The sequence below is a fragment of the Macrobrachium rosenbergii genome, chromosome 26 (assembly GCF_040412425.1).
Source record: "Macrobrachium rosenbergii isolate ZJJX-2024 chromosome 26, ASM4041242v1, whole genome shotgun sequence".
Taxonomy (NCBI): Eukaryota; Metazoa; Arthropoda; class Malacostraca; order Decapoda; family Palaemonidae; genus Macrobrachium; species Macrobrachium rosenbergii.
In genome coordinates this window covers 8,293,416-8,313,507 of record NC_089766.1, presented here as the reverse complement: position 1 = coordinate 8,313,507, position 20,092 = coordinate 8,293,416, and the positions used below count along the sequence as shown (strand labels likewise).

Genomic DNA, 20,092 nt, shown 5'->3' with positions numbered 1-20,092 from the left:
TCAGATTTTATCTTCCCAAGGGCGTATAAATCCTAAGATTTCGAAAGTCAATGACTACGTTGCAAGATCAAACAAAACAATACTGGGATTTTTCAATGTTTATTAATAAGTTTACATGCTGACTGAACAACATTGAGCTTCGTGCATTTATGAAAAAAGATAGAAATACCTAAATGTGTTCGATTTCCTAGTTGGTACTATCTATAAAACCATATAAACCTTGATTTGTTTTCAATTTCTAGTTCAGTTATATTTATAGTAAATTTGAATTTTGAAAGCTCTGTATTTAATGTTTTGATCTGATGGCCTATTAACTAATGATATTAAGCCCTCTCCGAAATAAAGAAATAGAATTCAAAGCCATTCTAGTCTACGTTATTGCCACTTGATTCCAAGAAAGACGAAGCGAGAAGAGAAACTTTTAAAAAGTAAAAAACTTTAGGTATATTTAAAATGATTTATTTCAAACCCACCTCAGTGCTCAGTCTTTATTTTAAGCAACAATAACGGAAGTTCCAACAAAAAGAGTTTTTTTCTTGTTAATTATGACAACTTTCCTTCATATAAATGTTAAGAGCTCGCTTACACTCTAGTCAAGTCAGTCTTCACTAGGTGGTGAAAATCTGTTTGTTTTGGTGTAAATTGCATAATAATTTTTTGTTAATTTGGTATTTTTATGTTTAAAATTCCCAGGTCAAATTTATTAGTCGCTGATTATTAGTGAAAGTTTAAAGGCCAATAGGCATAGGCGATTATTTCAAATACTTTATAGGCCTTCGTAGCCCAGTTAAATTTACGCTCACCTTGGAGTCCTTGGAATGTTAAGCAGGCCTATATTGACAGTATTTAACCCACCCGTCTGTGAATATTGCACTAAATTTAGAACTAGGGCATCTAAAGGCGTATATTTATGTGGGTTCAAGTTAGCCTAGTAGTCTATGGACTGGCTAAATTATCCTAGCCCTAGTCATTTGGGTAATTCTAAGCCGGCTGTTAGACTATGGCAATTGACGTTTTTGTATGTTATTTTACTTGCTTTACAAGAATTTAAAGTAATATTTTGTCGGCCGGCTGTAACTGCTGTCATTGACCTTTGAAGACTACACGACTTGAATTACCTAACGCAGGGTAGGTCTAAGCCAGCATTCACGGCAAACCCCCACCCCTCCATAGCTAATTTGTAACCAGTAAACACCCTAAAAATACCAACATAACTACCTTAGAGGTGTTTACTGGTTACAATTTTGCCGTGTATTACTATGGAGGTGGGGCGAGCTTGCCGCGGAATGCCGGCTTAGACCTACCCTGCGTTAGGTAATTCAAGTTGTGTAGTCTTCAAAGATCAATCACAGTTTAGTTACAACCGGGCGACAAAATATTACTTTAAATTCTTGTAAAGCAAGTAAAATAACATAGAAAAACGTCAACTGCCATAGTCTAGCTCACCGCGGACAGCCGGCTTAGAATTACCGTCATTTGTTTGTTGACCCTAGGCCTAACTTAGACCTATAGGATTTATGAGTTATCCTATTGGTGTTTGGTAGTGGCCCGGTTTGGGAAATTATTTTCTCACCACAAACATATTTTTCGTGCAGAATTTTAATATAATTGCCAATACTCTCTGTGGCAGGTGTATGTTGTGTTCTTTAAGTCTCCTTTAGACCTATAGGCTATGCTTAACACGAAAATCATACAGAAATGTATTGCAGATTTAGTGTTACTGGAATATATATACCTCCTTTTGTTTGTATTTCAGCAGTCAACCACCCATTGTATTAAATACAAATTTACCATTTTTTCCGTCTGCTTGTCTCGAGATATTGAGCTTTTTAAGTAAAATTGCAGTAAAAGGCAACATGGCCAAATGGCAAGAAAATACACTTTTCTAGGTCATTTTGATGTGTTTCGCACAAATTTCACATTAAAATTAGTCGGAAATTGATAGTTTCTTAGAAATACCTGGATTATTTTGTCCCATTTAACACTTTTAGGGGTTCTGATACTGACGGTGCATGTGTTTGTTGTCGGCCAGATGGAATGTCCCTTTGCCGTGTTTAGTTCTGGCCTGGGGGAATGGGGTTACCCACACATTAACAAATTATTGCACATGCCGGATGGGATATGAACCTTATTTTTTCGTCCTTTGGTCATGCATAAGTTAGGGGCTATGACCTGGGTAGTCGAGTGACAAGTCAGGGTTAGGGGCTGTAACCTGGGTACTTCTGTGAGAGGTTAGGTTAGGTTGCGTGGGTTTCACTGATAAGGAAATATGTTATTCTGATTGATTTTGATGTGTTAAGCACGAATTTCACCTTGAATTTTGTCGGAAATTGATGGTTTTTGGTCCACGTATGTACATGGAGTTAGCTCCAAAACCATTAATTTCTGACGATATTGAAGGTGAAATTCGTACTAAACACATCAAAATCAGTCAGAAAAACATATTTCTTTGTCGTTATGGCATGTTGCCTCTTACTGCAATAATACCGCTTTTTCAGTCACGTTGTTTGCTAGCCACTTATTTTGTGTGTTTGTAGATTTTTGTGGGAACAGCAAATTTGAAATACGGTGCTATCAGCTGTAATTATACAATGTACTCAGAACTGTGACCTTCCAAGCATAGAAGCATCGTGTACTACTTAGGCCTATAGTGGTTTAATTTTAACCAGATATAAGTTAACCTCAAGTTAACCTCACCGGAGAAAGGGAAATAAGAATTGTATGAAACTAGAAATCTTCATTATCTTACGTAGGCGCCTTGTCGTAACCTGGCTTACCATGTCTTTCCTTGCAGTTCAGAAATACCAAGGTTCTAGTTCCGCAGTGCACGGGCATCACAAAAAAAAAAAAAGTGCACGCCGCACCCGAAATGATCTTGTAAGCATTTTTGTCACCTCTGTATTAAACACTGACATTTGGCAGAACATCTCGATTGTTTGTCATATTCTAAATTGTACAAATAATTTAGGTGTTTTCAATTAACTTGACGAGGTTCACTGATATTTATGAGATAAGATAAGCGATAAGGAAGGTAAGTTATTTTTGGTTGTTTTTCTGTGTTTGATGGAATAACCTTGCAATTTTTACATGGGCAAAGCAAAAATTGGCAGAAGTGTATGCGTTCCCACAGGCCAAAGACAAGGAACTCCATTAGGTGGGGGTACAACTCAAATTGAGATTCAGAACAATTTCCAGTCTTTTGTCAACAGTACTCAAGATGTATGCCCCTTCAACTTGAAGTCATCATCATTTGACCAATGGTGCTATCGAATTAGACATGTTAGCCCAAGGCTAAGGGGAGCTGAGTTGTATTTCTCAGCATAACCTGCATTTATATGTAATAGACTATTATTTTTCGTTGGGCCCTGCAGTGATATTAGATCCACTAGTAAATGGGCTTGCAGTTTTTTGGGGATTTAAGAAAACTGTACAATGTACAAGTACTAGTTTGCCTATTCATCTGTGGTATGAGTATTGATGATGAAGAGTGCCTTTCTAACTTTTATTATTTTCTTGTACAAAATGTGAATAGAGTTCATCATCTTTAAAAGATGTTAACCTTCATCCACTGGAGGATTTACGCAATCAGTTTGTCTTTTGGACAAATTATTGAGGCACTGTACATTTGGTCATTGATTGCATCATACCAGTTCTAGATGTCCTCCATTGATTTTTGGTCTGTGTGTCAGAGTACATCTTTCTTTACAGCTGTGAGTTTTCCTTCACCACATGCCCTGGGAAGCGCATTTTTGGCACCACGGCAGGATCATACCTGTGTGGCTCCTTTGGGCGCAGAAGAAAATAGTTTCGACAGTGCAGATAAGTAAGTTTTGAAGGTTCCATAAGCGGAAGACATAGTGTAGAATATTATGTGAATAAGTTTAGTACTGTATTCTGCAAAAAATAAGCATTTGATCACTATAAGATGCAAATAATATTTTTTAAAATCTTTCCACATAATTTTAACAAACTCCACTTTTAAACAAAAAAATAGTGTCAGAATGATCATATGAATTTATTAAGCTTTTATAAATTGAAACATGATGTTTTGAAAGACAAATTGAGTTATATATTTAGGAACTAGTGATGTGTAGATACATAACTTGTGATGTATGATGTAATGAGTAAGTACACATGGGTGGTAACTTACCGCATAGGTATAGTTACAAGAGCAGACGCTGGAATATTTATTCTGTAGCATGACCTTGGTTTTGTATATAATAGTTACTTTACAATTTAAGAGCGAAAAGCATTATTCTGGGTGTGATGTGTGAGTCTCTCACTTTTGTCATTGCTGTTGAACTTATTTTCAACCCCCTCTGCATTCCTGGAAGAGTAAAAGTAAGTTTTTATTTGATGTTAGGAATTCTTAAAATCTGGCTAAGTATCAAGGCAAGCTTGGTTGCTAATATAGCATCCTGGCTAACTGTTTTCACACATCTCATAACTTATTACTTGTATGTTTATAATGTATCTGCATGTTCTGAAACAATTTTATTTCAGCAGGAGATCAATCATGTAATTTATATGGCATATCTAATACTGTACAGCAGTGAGGGTTGTTTAGACTACAGATAGGTAATGTTAGTGTTACTGCATTCTAATGAGCACATTCTTTGGAAGCTTGAATTTCCAGTCAGCGGCCCCTGTGGGCTTGTTCCATATGAATAGGGTTCATCTTTGGAATAATAATAGTAGTAATAATACTAGAAAGCTGTGGGTTTGCGCCAAGAAAGTACAGATGTTAACCAATGCAAAGTATGTTGATGCGAGATTTTGATTTTGCTTCTGTCGTGCCAAGCACTGTGCAATAAAATGAATATAATTTTTTTCAGAGGTTCCTGTTATTATTCTTCTAGAGGTGAAAATGGTACATTCACACAGAAAGCATGTACAGAATGGATATTTGACAACACTACATTCACACATACGATTACTTCAGAGGTGAGATGCAGCATCTTTGATTCTTCCATGTTTTTGTTAAATATCAACCCTTTAAATAGTTTTATTTTTTATTTTGTCTATGTTTGATAATTCACAAGGTGCACTAGATCTGAAAAGTTATAAAGAAGGAAGTTAAAGTTGTGAATACACAGTAACTATTTTTAAAACTGGAGATGAGTAGAGATTTGTGGAAGTGGAAGTATTGGAAAGACGTGAGTAGTAGAATTTCAAGAGGGCATTTGCTTTGCATGGCATGGGAGGTCATTTCACAAATGATTATCCAGCTCCATATCTGGAGAAAAATAGCAATCTTCTGATAAAGTTTTGGTCCCAGTTTTGTTACATAAAAACAAATCATTCAAATGAGCACATGAGTCAAAATATGACCTAGCTTTCTCTTGTAAACTATTTCACTGTAAAGTGATCCACAAAAAGAACAGATATTTGTGCCATCCTGGTGCTAAGATAACTTCAACCATAGCTATTGCTGACAGTATTGCAATCTAAGTTGCCTTATGTTGTCCATCCTTGCTTATTCAAGTTATTAATAGCTGTATGTCCCATGGGGAATGCAAAAACAGTGTTCGTTAATGATGAAGCATTTCATTTAGTAAATGAGTAACGTCAGAAATTACATGTCAGGGAGTGTTATGGCATATAAAATTCGCATGTTACATTAGATCATTAAGGAATAACGTGAAAACTTAATTTGAAGTATAATGAATGTGAAGGACATTTGGTATACCAAAAAATATTTTTCTGTCATTTTTCAGAACCAAGTAATTCTAGATCAGCAACAATATTTTGGGTGATTGAATAAAATCTTAAGTTTTTTTTTATTTTTTTTTTATTTTGCCACGAACATTTTTGTCAGATTCTCTTCCACTTTGCTGCTGGTGATCTCTGCTGGACCTCTTTTATAGTAGCTGTTTTAGTTATCTGTAATTACTGTCAAGCTAAATGGGTGCCTCCTCCCCTCAGGCAATCTCATAACATCTTCAAGACCACCAGCTTTGATAATTGACCCTTTGTAATTATTATTATTATTATTATTATTATTATTATTATTATTATTATTATTATTATTATTATTATTATTGGAAGGAGATCCTTTTGTAAACATGGTTTCTTAAAAATTATTGCTGCGTCAGCTGAGTTTAATTGGGAATATTTTCTCGCTGTTGCTTCAGTCTGTAAGTAACAGTCCAATATTTATTTTTTCATTGTTGTAAAAGGATACAAGTACCATACTGTGAGGATTCCTATAATAAAGAAATTGGCTGGTAGAAAAAATGAGACAGGTAAGGACAAGGTCAAGGTGGAAGGTGCAGGTCATCAGGGAATTTAAGACAGTACAATATTTCTTGTTGGGCATATAAACAACATTTCTGTCAGGCTCTACCAAGTATGTTTACTTTGTGTTCGCTGGGAAAACTCGTTAAGGGAGTTGGGAGTCTCTGTTGTTGGTGTGCAGTGTTATGTAAATTATTGGTTGGATGGTAGATTGGTGGGGAAGGGGGAATGTTTCCTGTGTTGTATGTAAGTTGGGTTGTACCTTTAGGATACAACATGCTTCTAATATCAATAGCCATCTTGTGTTGGACCACTGCAGATTATCTTGATGGTGATGGCAGTGGTGGTATGAATTACGGTGGTGTGTACATTTTCATGATTATTGATGATCCCTTCTTTTATATGGGAGGAGATCCTCTTCACCAGGCATAACATTGTCATCCCCAGTATAGGAGGTAGGGCAGCCATGGACATAACATTTTTACTGGTAGATGACCATCATAATGAACAGTGATAAATGTTTTAATTGTGGTCCTTTTATACTGTATTGGGCAGGGAACACTGGTTGTTTAGGTGGAGCCCTAGGTTGGTTAGTTGAGTATATCTGGCTCAGGGCCAAGAGTCACTAGTAAGGACCTTTACTACTGTTTATAACATTGCATGTAAGGCTCTGTAAGGGTAACTCCCTACAGGGCTCAACCCCTCAGAAGGGGGTCTCTCCCACCACCCCCTTGGTTAGGAGGATTTTTTCAATTTTAGTTATATATATTGTTAATGGTTTTCACAAGCAACGCTTTATACTGGATGCAGAAAATGTAGTGTATATACAATTATGAAAGTTATAATATTGTACATGTATAAAATGCTTAAATATTTTTGGAGAACTTCTTATTCTTGATCTACAATACAGGACTCATTGATATTTATTTTTCCACAGTTTGGGCTTATATAAAATGTCTTGAAGACTTGGAGAACATTCTAATCTTGGTTTCCATATTTGACTCATTCATATTTATTTTCCCACAGTTTGGGCTTGTATGTGAGAAGGAATATTTACGGGCTACTTACCAAAGTATGTATATGTTGGGCGTCTTAGTGGGATCTCCCATCAATGGCCTTTTGGCTGACAGGTATTAATTTTTTTCCTTTCATGTTTTATTTGGTCGTTTTAAAGCTCTTGAAATGTCATTGTGTTAATTCTTTTAAATAAAGCATTTTGATGTATATTTCATAAATTATCAGAGTGGTCTCAGAGATTACAGTACATCTTTTCAGTACAAATATATGTATTCATTAGGTCCATAAGTAAACGTAAACCATTATTTTAATCCATTACAAGCAGTAGAGATTCCCTGTAACCTGTTGCCTTTCTCACTTCTTGTCAGCTTAAAAGAGTAAAAAGTAATTTTCGTTGTATTTCTTTCAGTCATTTTCTTTCTTATTTTATGACACTCTTAATGCATTTTTACTTAGTTGAGGACATTTTTGTTATTTTACCCACTGGATGGAATAGTAAACAGCTCATTTCTTTAACAAAACAAATAGACTAAAGGACCACAAACTGTCAGAATTAATACTTGCTTACATTTACCTTCCTTTATATTATTTTCCGTTAAGAATCAGAAACTTTCTTATAAAGCCTGAAAATTGTATTCTGTATCAAATTGCTTATAAAATTGGTAACTGAAATCAGACTTGTACTGTATATTCTCAATCTCTATATACTGTTCTTATTGATATGGTCTCATACTCATAGTGGGTCTTTATTACAGAGTGCAAGACTAATACTAAAAACTTTACAGTGAGTTTATTTGCTATCCAAATTTTAGTTTTGATACAGTACATGCAAATAGCACTATACCGATCTTGGTGCGTCAGAGTTGACAACAAGTCACTATCTAGTGAGAAGACAAAGTTGCTACTGTATTTGTACAGTATCTGGATGTAATTAAGAGCCTGAACCAAATTCATGCAAAGTAATTTTTTTATTATTGATTTCATTAACGTGAGACCTTGTGTAGATGTACTTATTTGAGCTATTGATGAAGTTAACTTGAGGAATATCCTGTGTAGAATTAATTTATCTTAATTCTGGATGCTATTGAAAAATGTGATGTAAATGGCATAAATAAATTAGTTGAAAATTTTCCAAACTTATTTGTAGATGATATACCATTAAAAGTGTATATAGTTCATTGTTAATAACTAAGAGCTCAGCAACAACATTAAAGGTCTAAGATTAACATTTTTCCAGGTCTGAAGTACTGTTATATTCTCCAACAGGTATGGTCGTAAAACAGTTTTTGTAACTGGGGCTGCATTGTTTGCACTCATGGCCATTGTATCTAGTTGGATGCCCAATATTTCTTCTATTCTTTTGTTTCGATTTTTACTTGGAACTATGCATCCAACACTGCTGAAGACAGGATACATTCTAGGTAAGTAAAAATTGAAATAAGGAAAACTACTTTGAGTTTCAAAATGTGTCTGTATGCCGAAAAGGCAGACTTTTGACTTTTTAGTAGGGTGCATAAGTTACAATGTACGCTGCATTGTTGAAAAATGGTGAACTAGAATTAACATTTTACGGATGAATTATATATATTTGTATGAGCATTATGCCAGTTATCCTTCATCTCCCATTAAAGATATGTAATAAGCTGTGCTGATTGGTAATTATATGTTTTGTCTTCCTTTGCACACACAGCTGTGGAAATAACTGACCCGAAATTGAGGTCTCTGGTGGGTGTTATTTATTTTCTTCCTTGGGCATTGGGGACAATGGCTTGGGGGGGATTGGCATACTTGGTGAGGAGCTGGCGATGGCTACAATTTTGTGCTTCCCTACCGTGCCTTCTTCTAATGCCAGCGCTATGGTAAGTTAATCATGACTTGTCTCATCATGCAAAAACATGTTTAGTTTTAATTCATTGCAGATTTATGGGTTCTCTTTTGGATGCACCTGATGTCTGAAAGATTACTCTTGGAAGGTATCATTCCTGTGTACTATCTAGATCAACATTTTTCTTCCTTCATAATTTGTTAAGGTTACTAGGTAGATTTAATTGCACTGTTAAGTTTTCAGCAAGGAATATAGGTTGAGAAATTATAATACTGGTAAAGAAGGAAATATATTACAGTACCAGTGGGAAATTTTAATCTTAGCATTAAACATAAACCATGCAGATTTTGGCATTCTGATGATCTGTTATTTCCTGGGGTATTGGTTGATTTGATTCCATGAACTGGCATGACAACAACAATGTTGACAACTATAATAGGTCCCCAGTACCATAAACATGTACTGTGTGACCGTTTGCACATTTAAGAGTATCATAATTTCAGAAGACCCCACAAGTTACTGCCTCATTAGCCTTGTGAAACAGCTGATGCCCAAGAAAGAACAAAGTACTCAGCAGGCTCTTAAGAATCTTTTACAGTTATATGCCCTAAGCTTGTTACTTGTCACTTAAGGCTCATATGCTTGTAATAAAAGTTTATATATAACCTGTTTGTCATTCCAGTTAAAAATTTCATTGTAGAAATGCTTTTGTAAAAGTTTGCCTCTCTCTCTATGTAAAGCATTTTATTTGAATGCCAGTTTTCAACCAATAGTGACTGTCAGTTCTTTGAGGCAAATCTCTCAAGACTGTCTAGAATTATTAAATTTTAAATGTTTGGTTTTGAACAAACCCTTAGGGTCAGCCCTATGAGACCCAAACATGTTACCTCAGTTGTCTGCATAAGCTGTTTAATAATACAAAAGTTAAAACTGTGTTATATATCACAGGTTCGTAGATGAGTCTCCACGTTGGCTTAGTGTACGAGGCCAACACGAACGTGCTTTGGAAGTTATTAAAAAAGCAGCAAGATGGAATAAAACTGTTATACCATCAGATGAAGAGCTCATGTGCATTTTTAAAGAGAGCCAGGATAAGGTTAAAGTAAGTTTTATAAGCTTTTTCTTTTGTGTATGCAATATTTTTCTTTGTTTTTGTTAGAGTTCATTGATGAGTGTACTATACATTAGCTTGAATATTTTTGGCACATTAATTTTTTGATAGATTTTCTTCTATATTATTCCTTGTTCTATGTAACTAGTTGGTGTAAATATGGAATGGAATGATAGTAAACACTCATCTAAAAACAAGTTGAGTAAGTTGTGTTAAGAGACTGGTGTCATGCTGAATATTAGTTGTAACTACTGTAATTCGGTTAACTCTTCACTCGTTACATGGAAGGGTGGCATTAAGTTATGGTAACCATAAATTATAAACAAAAGTGTTTCCATATAATAGATCAGTGTTGTCTTTATAATTCTTCATCCTGCTTTATTCTCGTTTTTATGACAAAGAAATCAAGAAGGACTGGGTGTCCCAAAAGAAGCTTGGTCCTGTAACAATGGCAAACCTAAGTATTAAAATTTTTTTTTTTAAGTATTTGATATATGCAGATATAGAGCAAGCATGCTACATTCTGGAAGGGAATTGTATAAAGGATGGAACAGTTAACCCTTAAGTTTGCAGTCTCCACACAATAACTGAAAAGTTGAGAATCCTGACATAAGAGATTGAAAATTAGTGTCTTGTCTGTAGAACACAATGTGATGACCTCATAAGTATAGTTAAAATGTTAGTGTTGTACTGTAGTGATTTCAAGTCAGAAGTAATTTATTAGATGTAAAGCTTGTTCTCAATACTTCCAACATATATATACATTCATAATATTATCAAAGAGGTTAAGAAGGAGTTGAGTAAAACTACAGTACATGAAAAGTACAATTATCGCATACCAACATTCAGAGCGAGAGAGGACTTGGGAGAAGTCAGTAATTTAAGTAAGGAAAAATGAAGGAAAGAAAACAGATGCTTTAGGTATAGGTCTTCATGCCATACGTTGTTGATACCTTCTTGAAAGCCTAAAGGATGTCCAGGTCAGGAGCATGAGTCTCTCCAGGGTTCCTGAGAGATGATGACTAGTAAGGTAAAATATACAGTATTAATATTATAATTATTATTATTTAAAATGAACAAACTTTCTTATAAAGTGTGCCTAAAAGGTAAATAACTTGGAAACAAATTGCCATAGACTGAAAAAATATTTGAAAAAGAGAAAACAGAGAGACGAATTTGTTAATGAATCAGTTTTTATTGTTGGGGAACTGGAAACCACAACTTCGAGCAATCTTGTCAACACAATAAAAGTCCCTGAACCTTCTGACATGTGAACAGGAAATCAGCATTTCAGTTATGATGGAACAAAATATTTGAAGCATATTAGTTTAACACTTTCATCCCTGTAAATAGAGAAAGTGTTTTCCAGAAGGTGCAGATAACAGCATACCAGGAGTAGGATTTGGAGATGAGAAACATTTTTTGGTTAGTCAGCCTATGGTGAGCCAAATCAATAAACTGATTTCATCTTTACCTTCCCTGTTATGTTGAGCTGGAGTAAACTTAGGACTGGAAGCTTGTCCTGTAATGAATTTTAATATGCATGTACCTAGTCATTCAGCTTTAAGGAAATTAGGTAATGTATGCTCATTTTATTTGAGTGTAATACAAATCTCAGCATTGTGTTGGGAGCCATTATCCAGGCCAAGGTTATATCTGAATCTCATGCAAGCTATAAAGTTGGTGGCTCATTCCTGGATTAGCATCCCCATGCAAGTTCTCCTTTGTATCCTGCTTCATCATATACAGTAATTCCTTCCTTAACATCACTGGAGATAGAACAATTATTTCTCTGCTGCAACAGTTATTACTTTCCCCCCTAATATTTTAGTATTTGTTAGTCATTTTACTGTGTTTTTGATGTTAACTTTATAACCCACTAGTACCTGGTTCTAAGTCCAGTAGTGTATGAATACAAGTGTTTTTAACTGCTGTGATTTTTGCATTGGCAGATTATCGTTACTTACTAAAAGTCTAGAAACAAGTATCTAATTGTTAACGTTTCTTGTTTGCAATTATATTCCTTAGGTTGAAGAGGTCAAAGAGGATGAAAAGGAGCATTCATTAAAAACAGTATTTCAGGATTTTATCAAGGCAACATTCATCTTATATAGGTAAGTATTTTCTGTAACTGTGACAAGTTGTAAGATATTGCATGCTTACATGTATGGTCACTTTGTTAAAGCTTGCCAGCACCAGAATTCTCGCAATATTGAATGATCTGTACAGTATTTGACACTTATTTTTGCAGTGCTGGTTTTTTTTTTTTTTTATAGATGTCTGCCTCCACTCATGTATAACAACCATGCAATATTTGATTATGCCTATTCCATTTATGTATTTTTTTTAAATATGGTGCTTAAATGGATGCTGGTAATGAAAGATAAATTAACTTTTGGGTCTTTTGTTACTGATACATTATCTTTCAAAGTAAGCGCACATTAAAATAACTACTAGGTCATAAGTTGAGCAGTATTCCACCAAGTAGACTATTTTTGTGTGAATAAAATACAGATGAAAATAAAAAAATTAATAAATATTTGTGTCCATTAGTACACAGCAGGTGAAAAATGAAGGCAAAGGTTGATGGTTAATGGAAGCATTATTACAGCTTTTTTGAAATCTTTTGAGAATGAACATCCTGAATACTGTCAGACAGGTTTTCATCATCCTTTACAGTAAGGAGAATTAAAGGTTTCTGTTGCTGGCAGTGAGCCATACTTTTTGCGCAATGACATGTCGATACAGTAAAGACATTGGGATCAAATGTTAGCGCAAGTGTTTGGTATGCCATAGCTATTAATACCTACAGTTACACCTCTAGCTCTTCACTTATTGCTGCAAAGTTATGTAACTCCTTTTTTATCAGTTTTTGGCATATTAGTTATGTAACACACCAGACAGTATTACGTAGTGGGGTAACAATTCTCACCATCATTTAGACAAATCTTTCTTATCTTACCTCCTTAAGTAAAAGAGCTGCATTTGTTTAGGAGCCAGTTAAAGTTTTGAAACAGTTTTAGCATTTTCAAGAATACAGTTACTCATTTTGTGGAAGTCCTTCCTCTCGGTCTCACTGAATGAACTCTTGTTGTCAACAGTTGTATGGTTTCCTAGCTCTGAGCTTCCTGTTAATTACTTTACTCTCAGCTACCTCATCCACACCCGACATTTGCCTACTGGCATTCTGACAGTGGTTATTTCATCTTTGGATTTTATTTTTACTGCCTATTCTCAGATTGAGCCATGGAACAGTGAGCATTTCATGTTAGCAGACAACAAGAAAAAAACTCAAAGGTGTTTACCAACGATTGTAAATTAGATTGCATTATAAATAGTTTATGCATTATAAATAGTTTAATGAGACCACTGAGTAACGTTGACTTTCATGTCTCACCAAAAGTATGTTTAAAGATGAGAAATGAAATTGTAGTGATATACACTCCAGATATTATCCAGCATGTGCGAGGAGAAATCATATGGAATGGATGCAAAGTGCAAGGCAGAAAGTAATTCAACTTGGGCCAATGGGACATTAAGTACTGTCTATAGGATGCCATGCAAGGCATGCTGTAAATGGTACAAGGAACAGCTGCTTAGATAATAATGTTTCATAATTTTTTTCTGGTGTTGGTACTTACGTATCTGGCTTGTAAACCAATTCAGGGGATCAGTTATTTTAATTGAAATCTGGTTTCTCTTTCATGACAGTAAAATGTTTTAATCTCAAATAAATGATTAAGATTCATCATCTATATCCATCTACTATTGTTAGTAAAATACTGTATTTGTAGTTTGTACTTGCCACCTAAGCCAAGCTTGAAGCAAATCCTGTAGACTGCTCTGTTTGAATGTTTTTAAATAAGTAGCTTTTTCCCATTTTTCAGGACACCACGACTCTGCTTCGTAAGCGCAATCATGCATCTAGATTTCTTTGTATTTGGGATGGTGTACTTTGGTCTGGCATTAAGTGGTAGTAACTTCAAATCAGATGCATTTGTTTACATGGTTTTAATGGGACTGATGGAAGTGCCAGGTTGCACTATCATGGGTGCACTAATATCTCGCTTTGGAAGGAAAATACCTATATGCCTAAGTCTTTTGGTCACTGGAGTAGTGCTTCTTGGTCTTCCTTTTCTACCTTCAGGTGAGTCATAACTTTTTAGGGGAATATACAAACTTTATCGTAGACTAAAGGTATGGACCCTAAGTTGTTTTCCTGTAGCTAATGCCATTTCCATAATAGACCTTTCCAAAATAATTTGTCTCAGAACTTAGTTTGTTGTAAAATAATTTTTGTAAACACTTAGTTTGTTGGTTAATTGCATTTAAATAAAGTACCAGTCGTTTTAATGTACAGTATAATTGGACATATTTACGTGGATGTGAATGTTTACTTATATCTCAAAAACTTCGCAATGGGTGAGTGAATTGTAAACAGTTAAAATGAACATTTCAAGCAGACCACTGGACAGTACTGGGTTAAAAAGACATGATTGTTTGTCTGAGAGTGTTTATTGTAGTTAAATAAGGCATTCAGAACATGTACAGAACTTCAATAACAGTACTGTAAATTGAATATCGGTTTAGTACAGTAAAATTAATGTCGGTTTCCAAACCTCTGTGCTGACTAATGTTGTTTGTTTAATATTTGTTACTTACTAATTTGCCCATTGTATATCTTTCAGTAGCCACTTCTATAATGGTCTAAATTAATTAGTATTAAAAGTTAACCTATGTATACAGTATAGTCACTTTCATGATTTCCTGAAATTGACATTTCTTTATAGTAAATTTAACAGTACAGTAACTCTAATAGGAAAAAAATTATGCAGAAATCCAGTGGCTGGTGGTAGCCTTTGCTATGCTCGGGAAGATGACCATCACCATGTCCTTCCAAGCTGGAAATCTCTTTGGCTCAGAGCTCTTCCCAACTGAAGTGAGAACAAGAGGACTGAGCACGTCTTTCATGCTGTCTCGTGTTGGCTCCTCCATCTCGCCTTTTATCACAGAGTTTTTGGCAAGTACTATTTTCAGGTTTAGTTCTCTTTTATCATCCCTATAGGGGTACAACTTAATGTATTCCATGCACAGTGCACTGTTGGTAATGCCTAAAAAATTTGTTTAGCATCTTGAATTTATTTCCAGCTGTTATTTTGTCTCTCTCCCCTTTGTCTCCTCCCACTTGAACTGTCCAACTTCATCTATATTTTGGCACTACAGTACTTTCATTCCTCATTTATTAAGAAATACAGGTTGTCCTAATTTGCTTTCAAGAATTTAAATATACAATGCCAAAGGTAAAAAGGAAATCTTAAACTTATTTTAATCATAGGCAGTAAAGATGTAATTGTTAGGTTCTCTTTTTTGGGCACTTTTAAAATGTGAAACCATTCCAGGGTGTAGCCTATCCATGGGCACCATCAGTTATATTTGGGGCATCAGCCATTGTTGCTGGAATTGCAACACTAACATTGTGGGAAACACTTCATATGGCCTTGCCTGATACCGTCATGCAAATGGAAAGCAAAGATTTCAAAGTGCCCGAAAGGTAAGTCTTGCAGATTTTCATTCTTAGATTTTGCTTTAATTGCTTTAGGATATTCCCGAGGACTGAAATACATTTATTTACCTTATAGCAGTATTTTAGGCCTGGGGACTAAAACTGACTTTGTAGTGTGTGATGAGTGTTAGTCACTTGGGATAAAACCTTAAAAAGTGTTTTAAAAAGTAAAATAAAACAAATAAAATTTAGATTTCAGGGTGATAGTGCCCTCATTGTTCCTCTCACCTACACAACAGGCTATTGAGTACATGCAATTCAAAAAAGTAGGAAATCATTAGAGATTATTTTTGTTAATTTATGGTTGACAAAATCAGTTTTTGTTAATTTATGGCCATGACAAAATCAGTTTTAATTATCCAAATTGTCCAGGTGATATAAAAGCCAAAAAATGTTAATAGATGATCATATAACCATGGCAAGTTGTACAATTGGAAGTTCAAGCTTATGCAGCATTAGTGGATAAACATAAAAGTACATCAAGGCTTTTTGATTAATAAGCTAACATTTATAATTTCTGATTTTTACAGATTCCTGCCATTTAAAATTGCTTCCAGGGAGAGGGGTAAAAATAGTGACGTGGTCTGCAAAGAGGAATCGGTACCACTGAAAATGAAACATGAGAATTTATAATGTGTCTGAAAATGAAAGTCATGATGAAAATGCACACAGGTATTTATGTACTGTAATGCTGTCGTCTACGATGTCAAAAGCTGGTTTCACCCCCAAAACCTAAAGTACAGATCCCAGCATTAAATTTTTCAAATTATGGCATGCATGGAATAACATACATTGCTATAAAAACTTTTATTTTTAAGTTTACATATTATTCAGTGGTTCAAGACCAAGAATCTTCATTCCTGCAGCCAGGGTAAACCTAGCTGCAACAAATAACGCTAATCTTGCCTTTGCAATCTCTAGGGGAGAAGACTTGACCTGGAGCTGCTTCAGGGCAGAATTAATGCTTCCACTGAAAAATAAATGCATTGTTTAGTGCAATTATGTATTTTAATGCTAAAACAGCTTATGTGAAATTTTAAAATTTGGTTAAGAAATTTGACCACTTAATCTCAGAGTGATTTGAAACTCCCTACATTATATATATGTTATGTAATCATTGCATCCTGTAAGTCATTATGTTTCACAACAGACCCATCACTTACATAGCCCTTTTTGTTGACTGCAAAATATTCCCAGACCCAATTTCTATGAATGAAAAGAACAGCAGCAGCCATAGGCAGGTAGTGTTCGTGTGCACAAGGTCTGCTAGTTCGTGACTGTTACTGTGTTCCCCATACTATACTTTTATAGCATCAGTGAGTTGTATTTTGTATTATTTTGCCACCTTTTCACTTAATATGACTTAGGTAGCCTGGTTTAACTACCTAATAAAACTAAAAGTAACAATGATCCAAACAGCTTAGATTCTAAGATTTTGAGCTTCTCCAATTCTAATGATCAGATTTGTTCCAGCTTCAAGAATTGAAGCCATTCCAAGAAGTAGCACCTTAACCAAAGTCAGTTATTCTGTCTCAACCAAGAGAAAAAAGCATCTTGAAGCAGTAAACTTTCTTCAAGCATACTCTTGGCTAGGGGAGTGAGCCTAGAGAGAAGGATATATGGTTCAATTTTTGTTCTCTCACATTGTCCCTCATTTCCTCTTCAAAGGGGCCTCATGCCACAAAACGCCTCTGGGAGCATTAGAAGGCCACTCTCCTTCCCCTGTGATCAGTGATAGTTTGTGTTCTAGAGGCCAAATTAAATAAGACTGACTACTTTCAGCAAGACACCAGATTGAAGATATGACATTACCACAATCTTTTCCTTATAAACATCTCTATACTCCTCTTTACCAAAGCTTGCAGGCTCCCCTCATCTTTTTATTTCCCTTTTGGACATCTTGACTCCACAACAATGTCACTCACTCTTTCTATAACCCTTCCCTGATGTTGAACCACATAGTATATATGTTTCCTCACAGTGATTTCCATCGACCACTCCTGAAGCTGTAAAAAGACTTCTCAATATACCTTTGTCTTCATTTTTCAGCTTTAATTCCACCAAAATTTGTATTTCTCTAGGTCACTAACCTTGAAAAACCCTAACTCTGATAATTGAGATTATGATGACATAACAAGCACCTTTAACCCCTTTTAGGAGGCATGGTTAGTCTCAGCAGAGAGATACCTAACCCAATTAGGAAAGAAAAACTGTAATGGGAAAGGCCTCACTTACAAGATAGGCAGATCACACACAAGGACCTCCTTGGCAGCCAACCAGATATAGGTTTTTACGATTAATGTTATAGCTAATACATTAGTTAACTTGATATTTTTTAAAGGAATGGTGTTTTTTCACTACTACCTCCCTACTTATTTCCATTTTCTGATGAGCCAGTCTCATAGCAGAAATTACTATTCTTAAGTACGACAATTCCTGATTTTACATTTTCACATCTAAGTCTCTTACTGATAAGACAGGTATTTCAGGAGGCTGACTGATTGTGTACCAAACACTGAGCTTGAAAGAAATGCAAAACTGGACTTCTGGTTAAAAATTAGTATTGCACCATGGAAAACTTACCAAATGCAACATTCAGACTAACAACACACTTTTACCTCACAGATAATAAGGATTTAATAGTAGTCCACAGCAGGAACATTGGTTATGAAGCACAAGTTGCCTGGATATTCCTGATCATAATTTCAGTTGTCAAGTGATACTAATCCCATGATAACTGGCATCTAACTACTTTCTTCATTTCAAAATTTTGCAATAAAAACGTGTTTTGATAAAAATTGTAATGTCAACGAACGTTAAAGAAAGGTCCAACGCAAGAGAAACTATACTATCAACTGCATCAACATCTTTTCCCTATAATTTCTCTATTTGCAGGTTAGTTTTCTTTCTTATCTTTCAACAGCAAGACATCTGTCTGATTATGACAAATGTCTTACAGAAGAACTTACCTTAGTTTAAATAAATAATTAACAAGTATGCAGGGCTCCAGTTCCCTGTAGGTTTCTATAAGTACTTCATCAAATCTGAAAGTAAAAGTTGCTAGAATCACAATCTACAGTAATAATTCAACAAAGGATTAGAGTCCCATGATTTTTTCATCAGTTAAATTTTGTCCGAAATAAGTAACTAATTTCTTATTTAATGCACTGACTATACATTTATGACTAAAACCTCACAAAATATGTGTTCAATGCAAACTGCAACATATGATTAATACAAAATCACTCGATGGTAGGTGATAAAGGAGTAACGAGAGAACCTATGGGACAATATGCTTGCCTCATTCCACAATCTGTATGAAGAAAGTACAATATCTAAATACTGTACTCTACCTTGTACCACAAAAATCATAGATGATGTGTATAAATACTTATGAGTAACAACCTTAATATAAAATGTGGTAAAGGTTGATTCACACTGGAAAGAACTTTCTTTGGCAACATGAGCAATGGTAATATTACTTGAATTATGTAGAAAGAGACTAAATACCATCCTATCGACTTCATTTTGCCTTGTCTCAGATCCTTTCTCTTTTGTCTTTCAAACTTTTCTGAAACCTCTTTTTCTTTTATATTGCTGTTAATGCAATCATCACTAGGTAAAATAGTAAACCTTTGTAGTAAAAATCAGTAAAGGTGGTACATGAGGTGGTCTTAACAATTAAGTCTTAACAATTAAAACTGTTACCAAATGCAAATTTTACTTGTGTAAAATGAAGTCCTGACCTGCCAGGTAGTGACTAGCACTTAATAGTGCATACTTCCTTTGAATCAGTTCCTGCATGTGACCTGTTTTCCTATGGGTAACTGTGAAATCTGCATAGATTTGCTGGTGATATTTTTTTAATTCAGATGGCATTTTTGCATAGAGCAACTTACAAATCTTTACATTAACTTGTTATAATGATGATTATGTTGCTTTATCATATCAATCTATTAATTATTAAGAAGTGTTTTGTTAGTTTCCTTTCTTCACAGATGTGAGTGTCAGAGCTCATAACGGTTTCTGTGCCATAAATGATCTCAGTGGTAAAGGGGGCTCAGTGGGATTATCTGTGGGAGAGAGTTAATTTTAGTATTCCTGTGATTGATATCTGTCACAAAATTTATTCCCAGATTATCAGGACTGGACATAACTGTACATATCAGACTATATTTTACAAAACCCTTTTCACAGCAGAAATGAGTAGCAGATAATCTTTGTATGACGATTTTTACTTTTGAATATGAAGCTGACAAATGATATTACTGGCAAAATATAAAAAATGCTCACACAACTGAAATATGATAAAGAAAATAAAACTTAAACAAAAGCCCAA

At 34.9% G+C, this 20,092-nt stretch overlaps 2 protein-coding genes across 8 annotated transcripts in view; one reads left to right on the top strand and one right to left on the bottom strand.

The window, feature by feature from the left end:
* The window catches only part of LOC136852996 (organic cation transporter protein-like), a 24,695-nt gene extending 4,603 nt beyond the window's left edge, over window positions 1-20,092 (top strand). For both annotated transcript variants that reach the window (XM_067128107.1, XM_067128108.1), the window contains 11 exons: window positions 3,709-3,823; window positions 4,836-4,944; window positions 7,264-7,367; window positions 8,521-8,675; window positions 8,945-9,113; window positions 10,028-10,181; window positions 12,219-12,304; window positions 14,078-14,337; window positions 15,026-15,210; window positions 15,590-15,741; window positions 16,284-20,092. In XM_067128107.1, coding sequence (XP_066984208.1) covers window positions 3,709-3,823; window positions 4,836-4,944; window positions 7,264-7,367; window positions 8,521-8,675; window positions 8,945-9,113; window positions 10,028-10,181; window positions 12,219-12,304; window positions 14,078-14,337; window positions 15,026-15,210; window positions 15,590-15,741; window positions 16,284-16,386 — 1,592 coding nt within the window. In that variant the 3' untranslated portion in view covers window positions 16,387-20,092. The remainder of the gene's footprint in view (window positions 1-3,708; window positions 3,824-4,835; window positions 4,945-7,263; window positions 7,368-8,520; window positions 8,676-8,944; window positions 9,114-10,027; window positions 10,182-12,218; window positions 12,305-14,077; window positions 14,338-15,025; window positions 15,211-15,589; window positions 15,742-16,283) is intronic.
* Window positions 16,546-20,092, bottom strand: part of ArgRS-m (arginyl-tRNA synthetase, mitochondrial) — a 187,876-nt gene continuing 184,329 nt past the window's right edge. For 3 of the 6 annotated variants that reach the window (XM_067128101.1, XM_067128103.1, XM_067128102.1), the window contains 2 exons: window positions 18,723-18,797; window positions 16,546-16,723 (listed from right to left, as the gene is read on the bottom strand). In XM_067128101.1, coding sequence (XP_066984202.1) covers window positions 16,573-16,723; window positions 18,723-18,797 — 226 coding nt within the window. In that variant the 3' untranslated portion in view covers window positions 16,546-16,572. Of the gene's footprint in view, window positions 16,724-18,722; window positions 18,798-19,598; window positions 19,827-20,092 lie in introns of those variants that run through there. The other 3 variants (XM_067128106.1, XM_067128104.1, XM_067128105.1) reach the window with 1 other exon arrangement.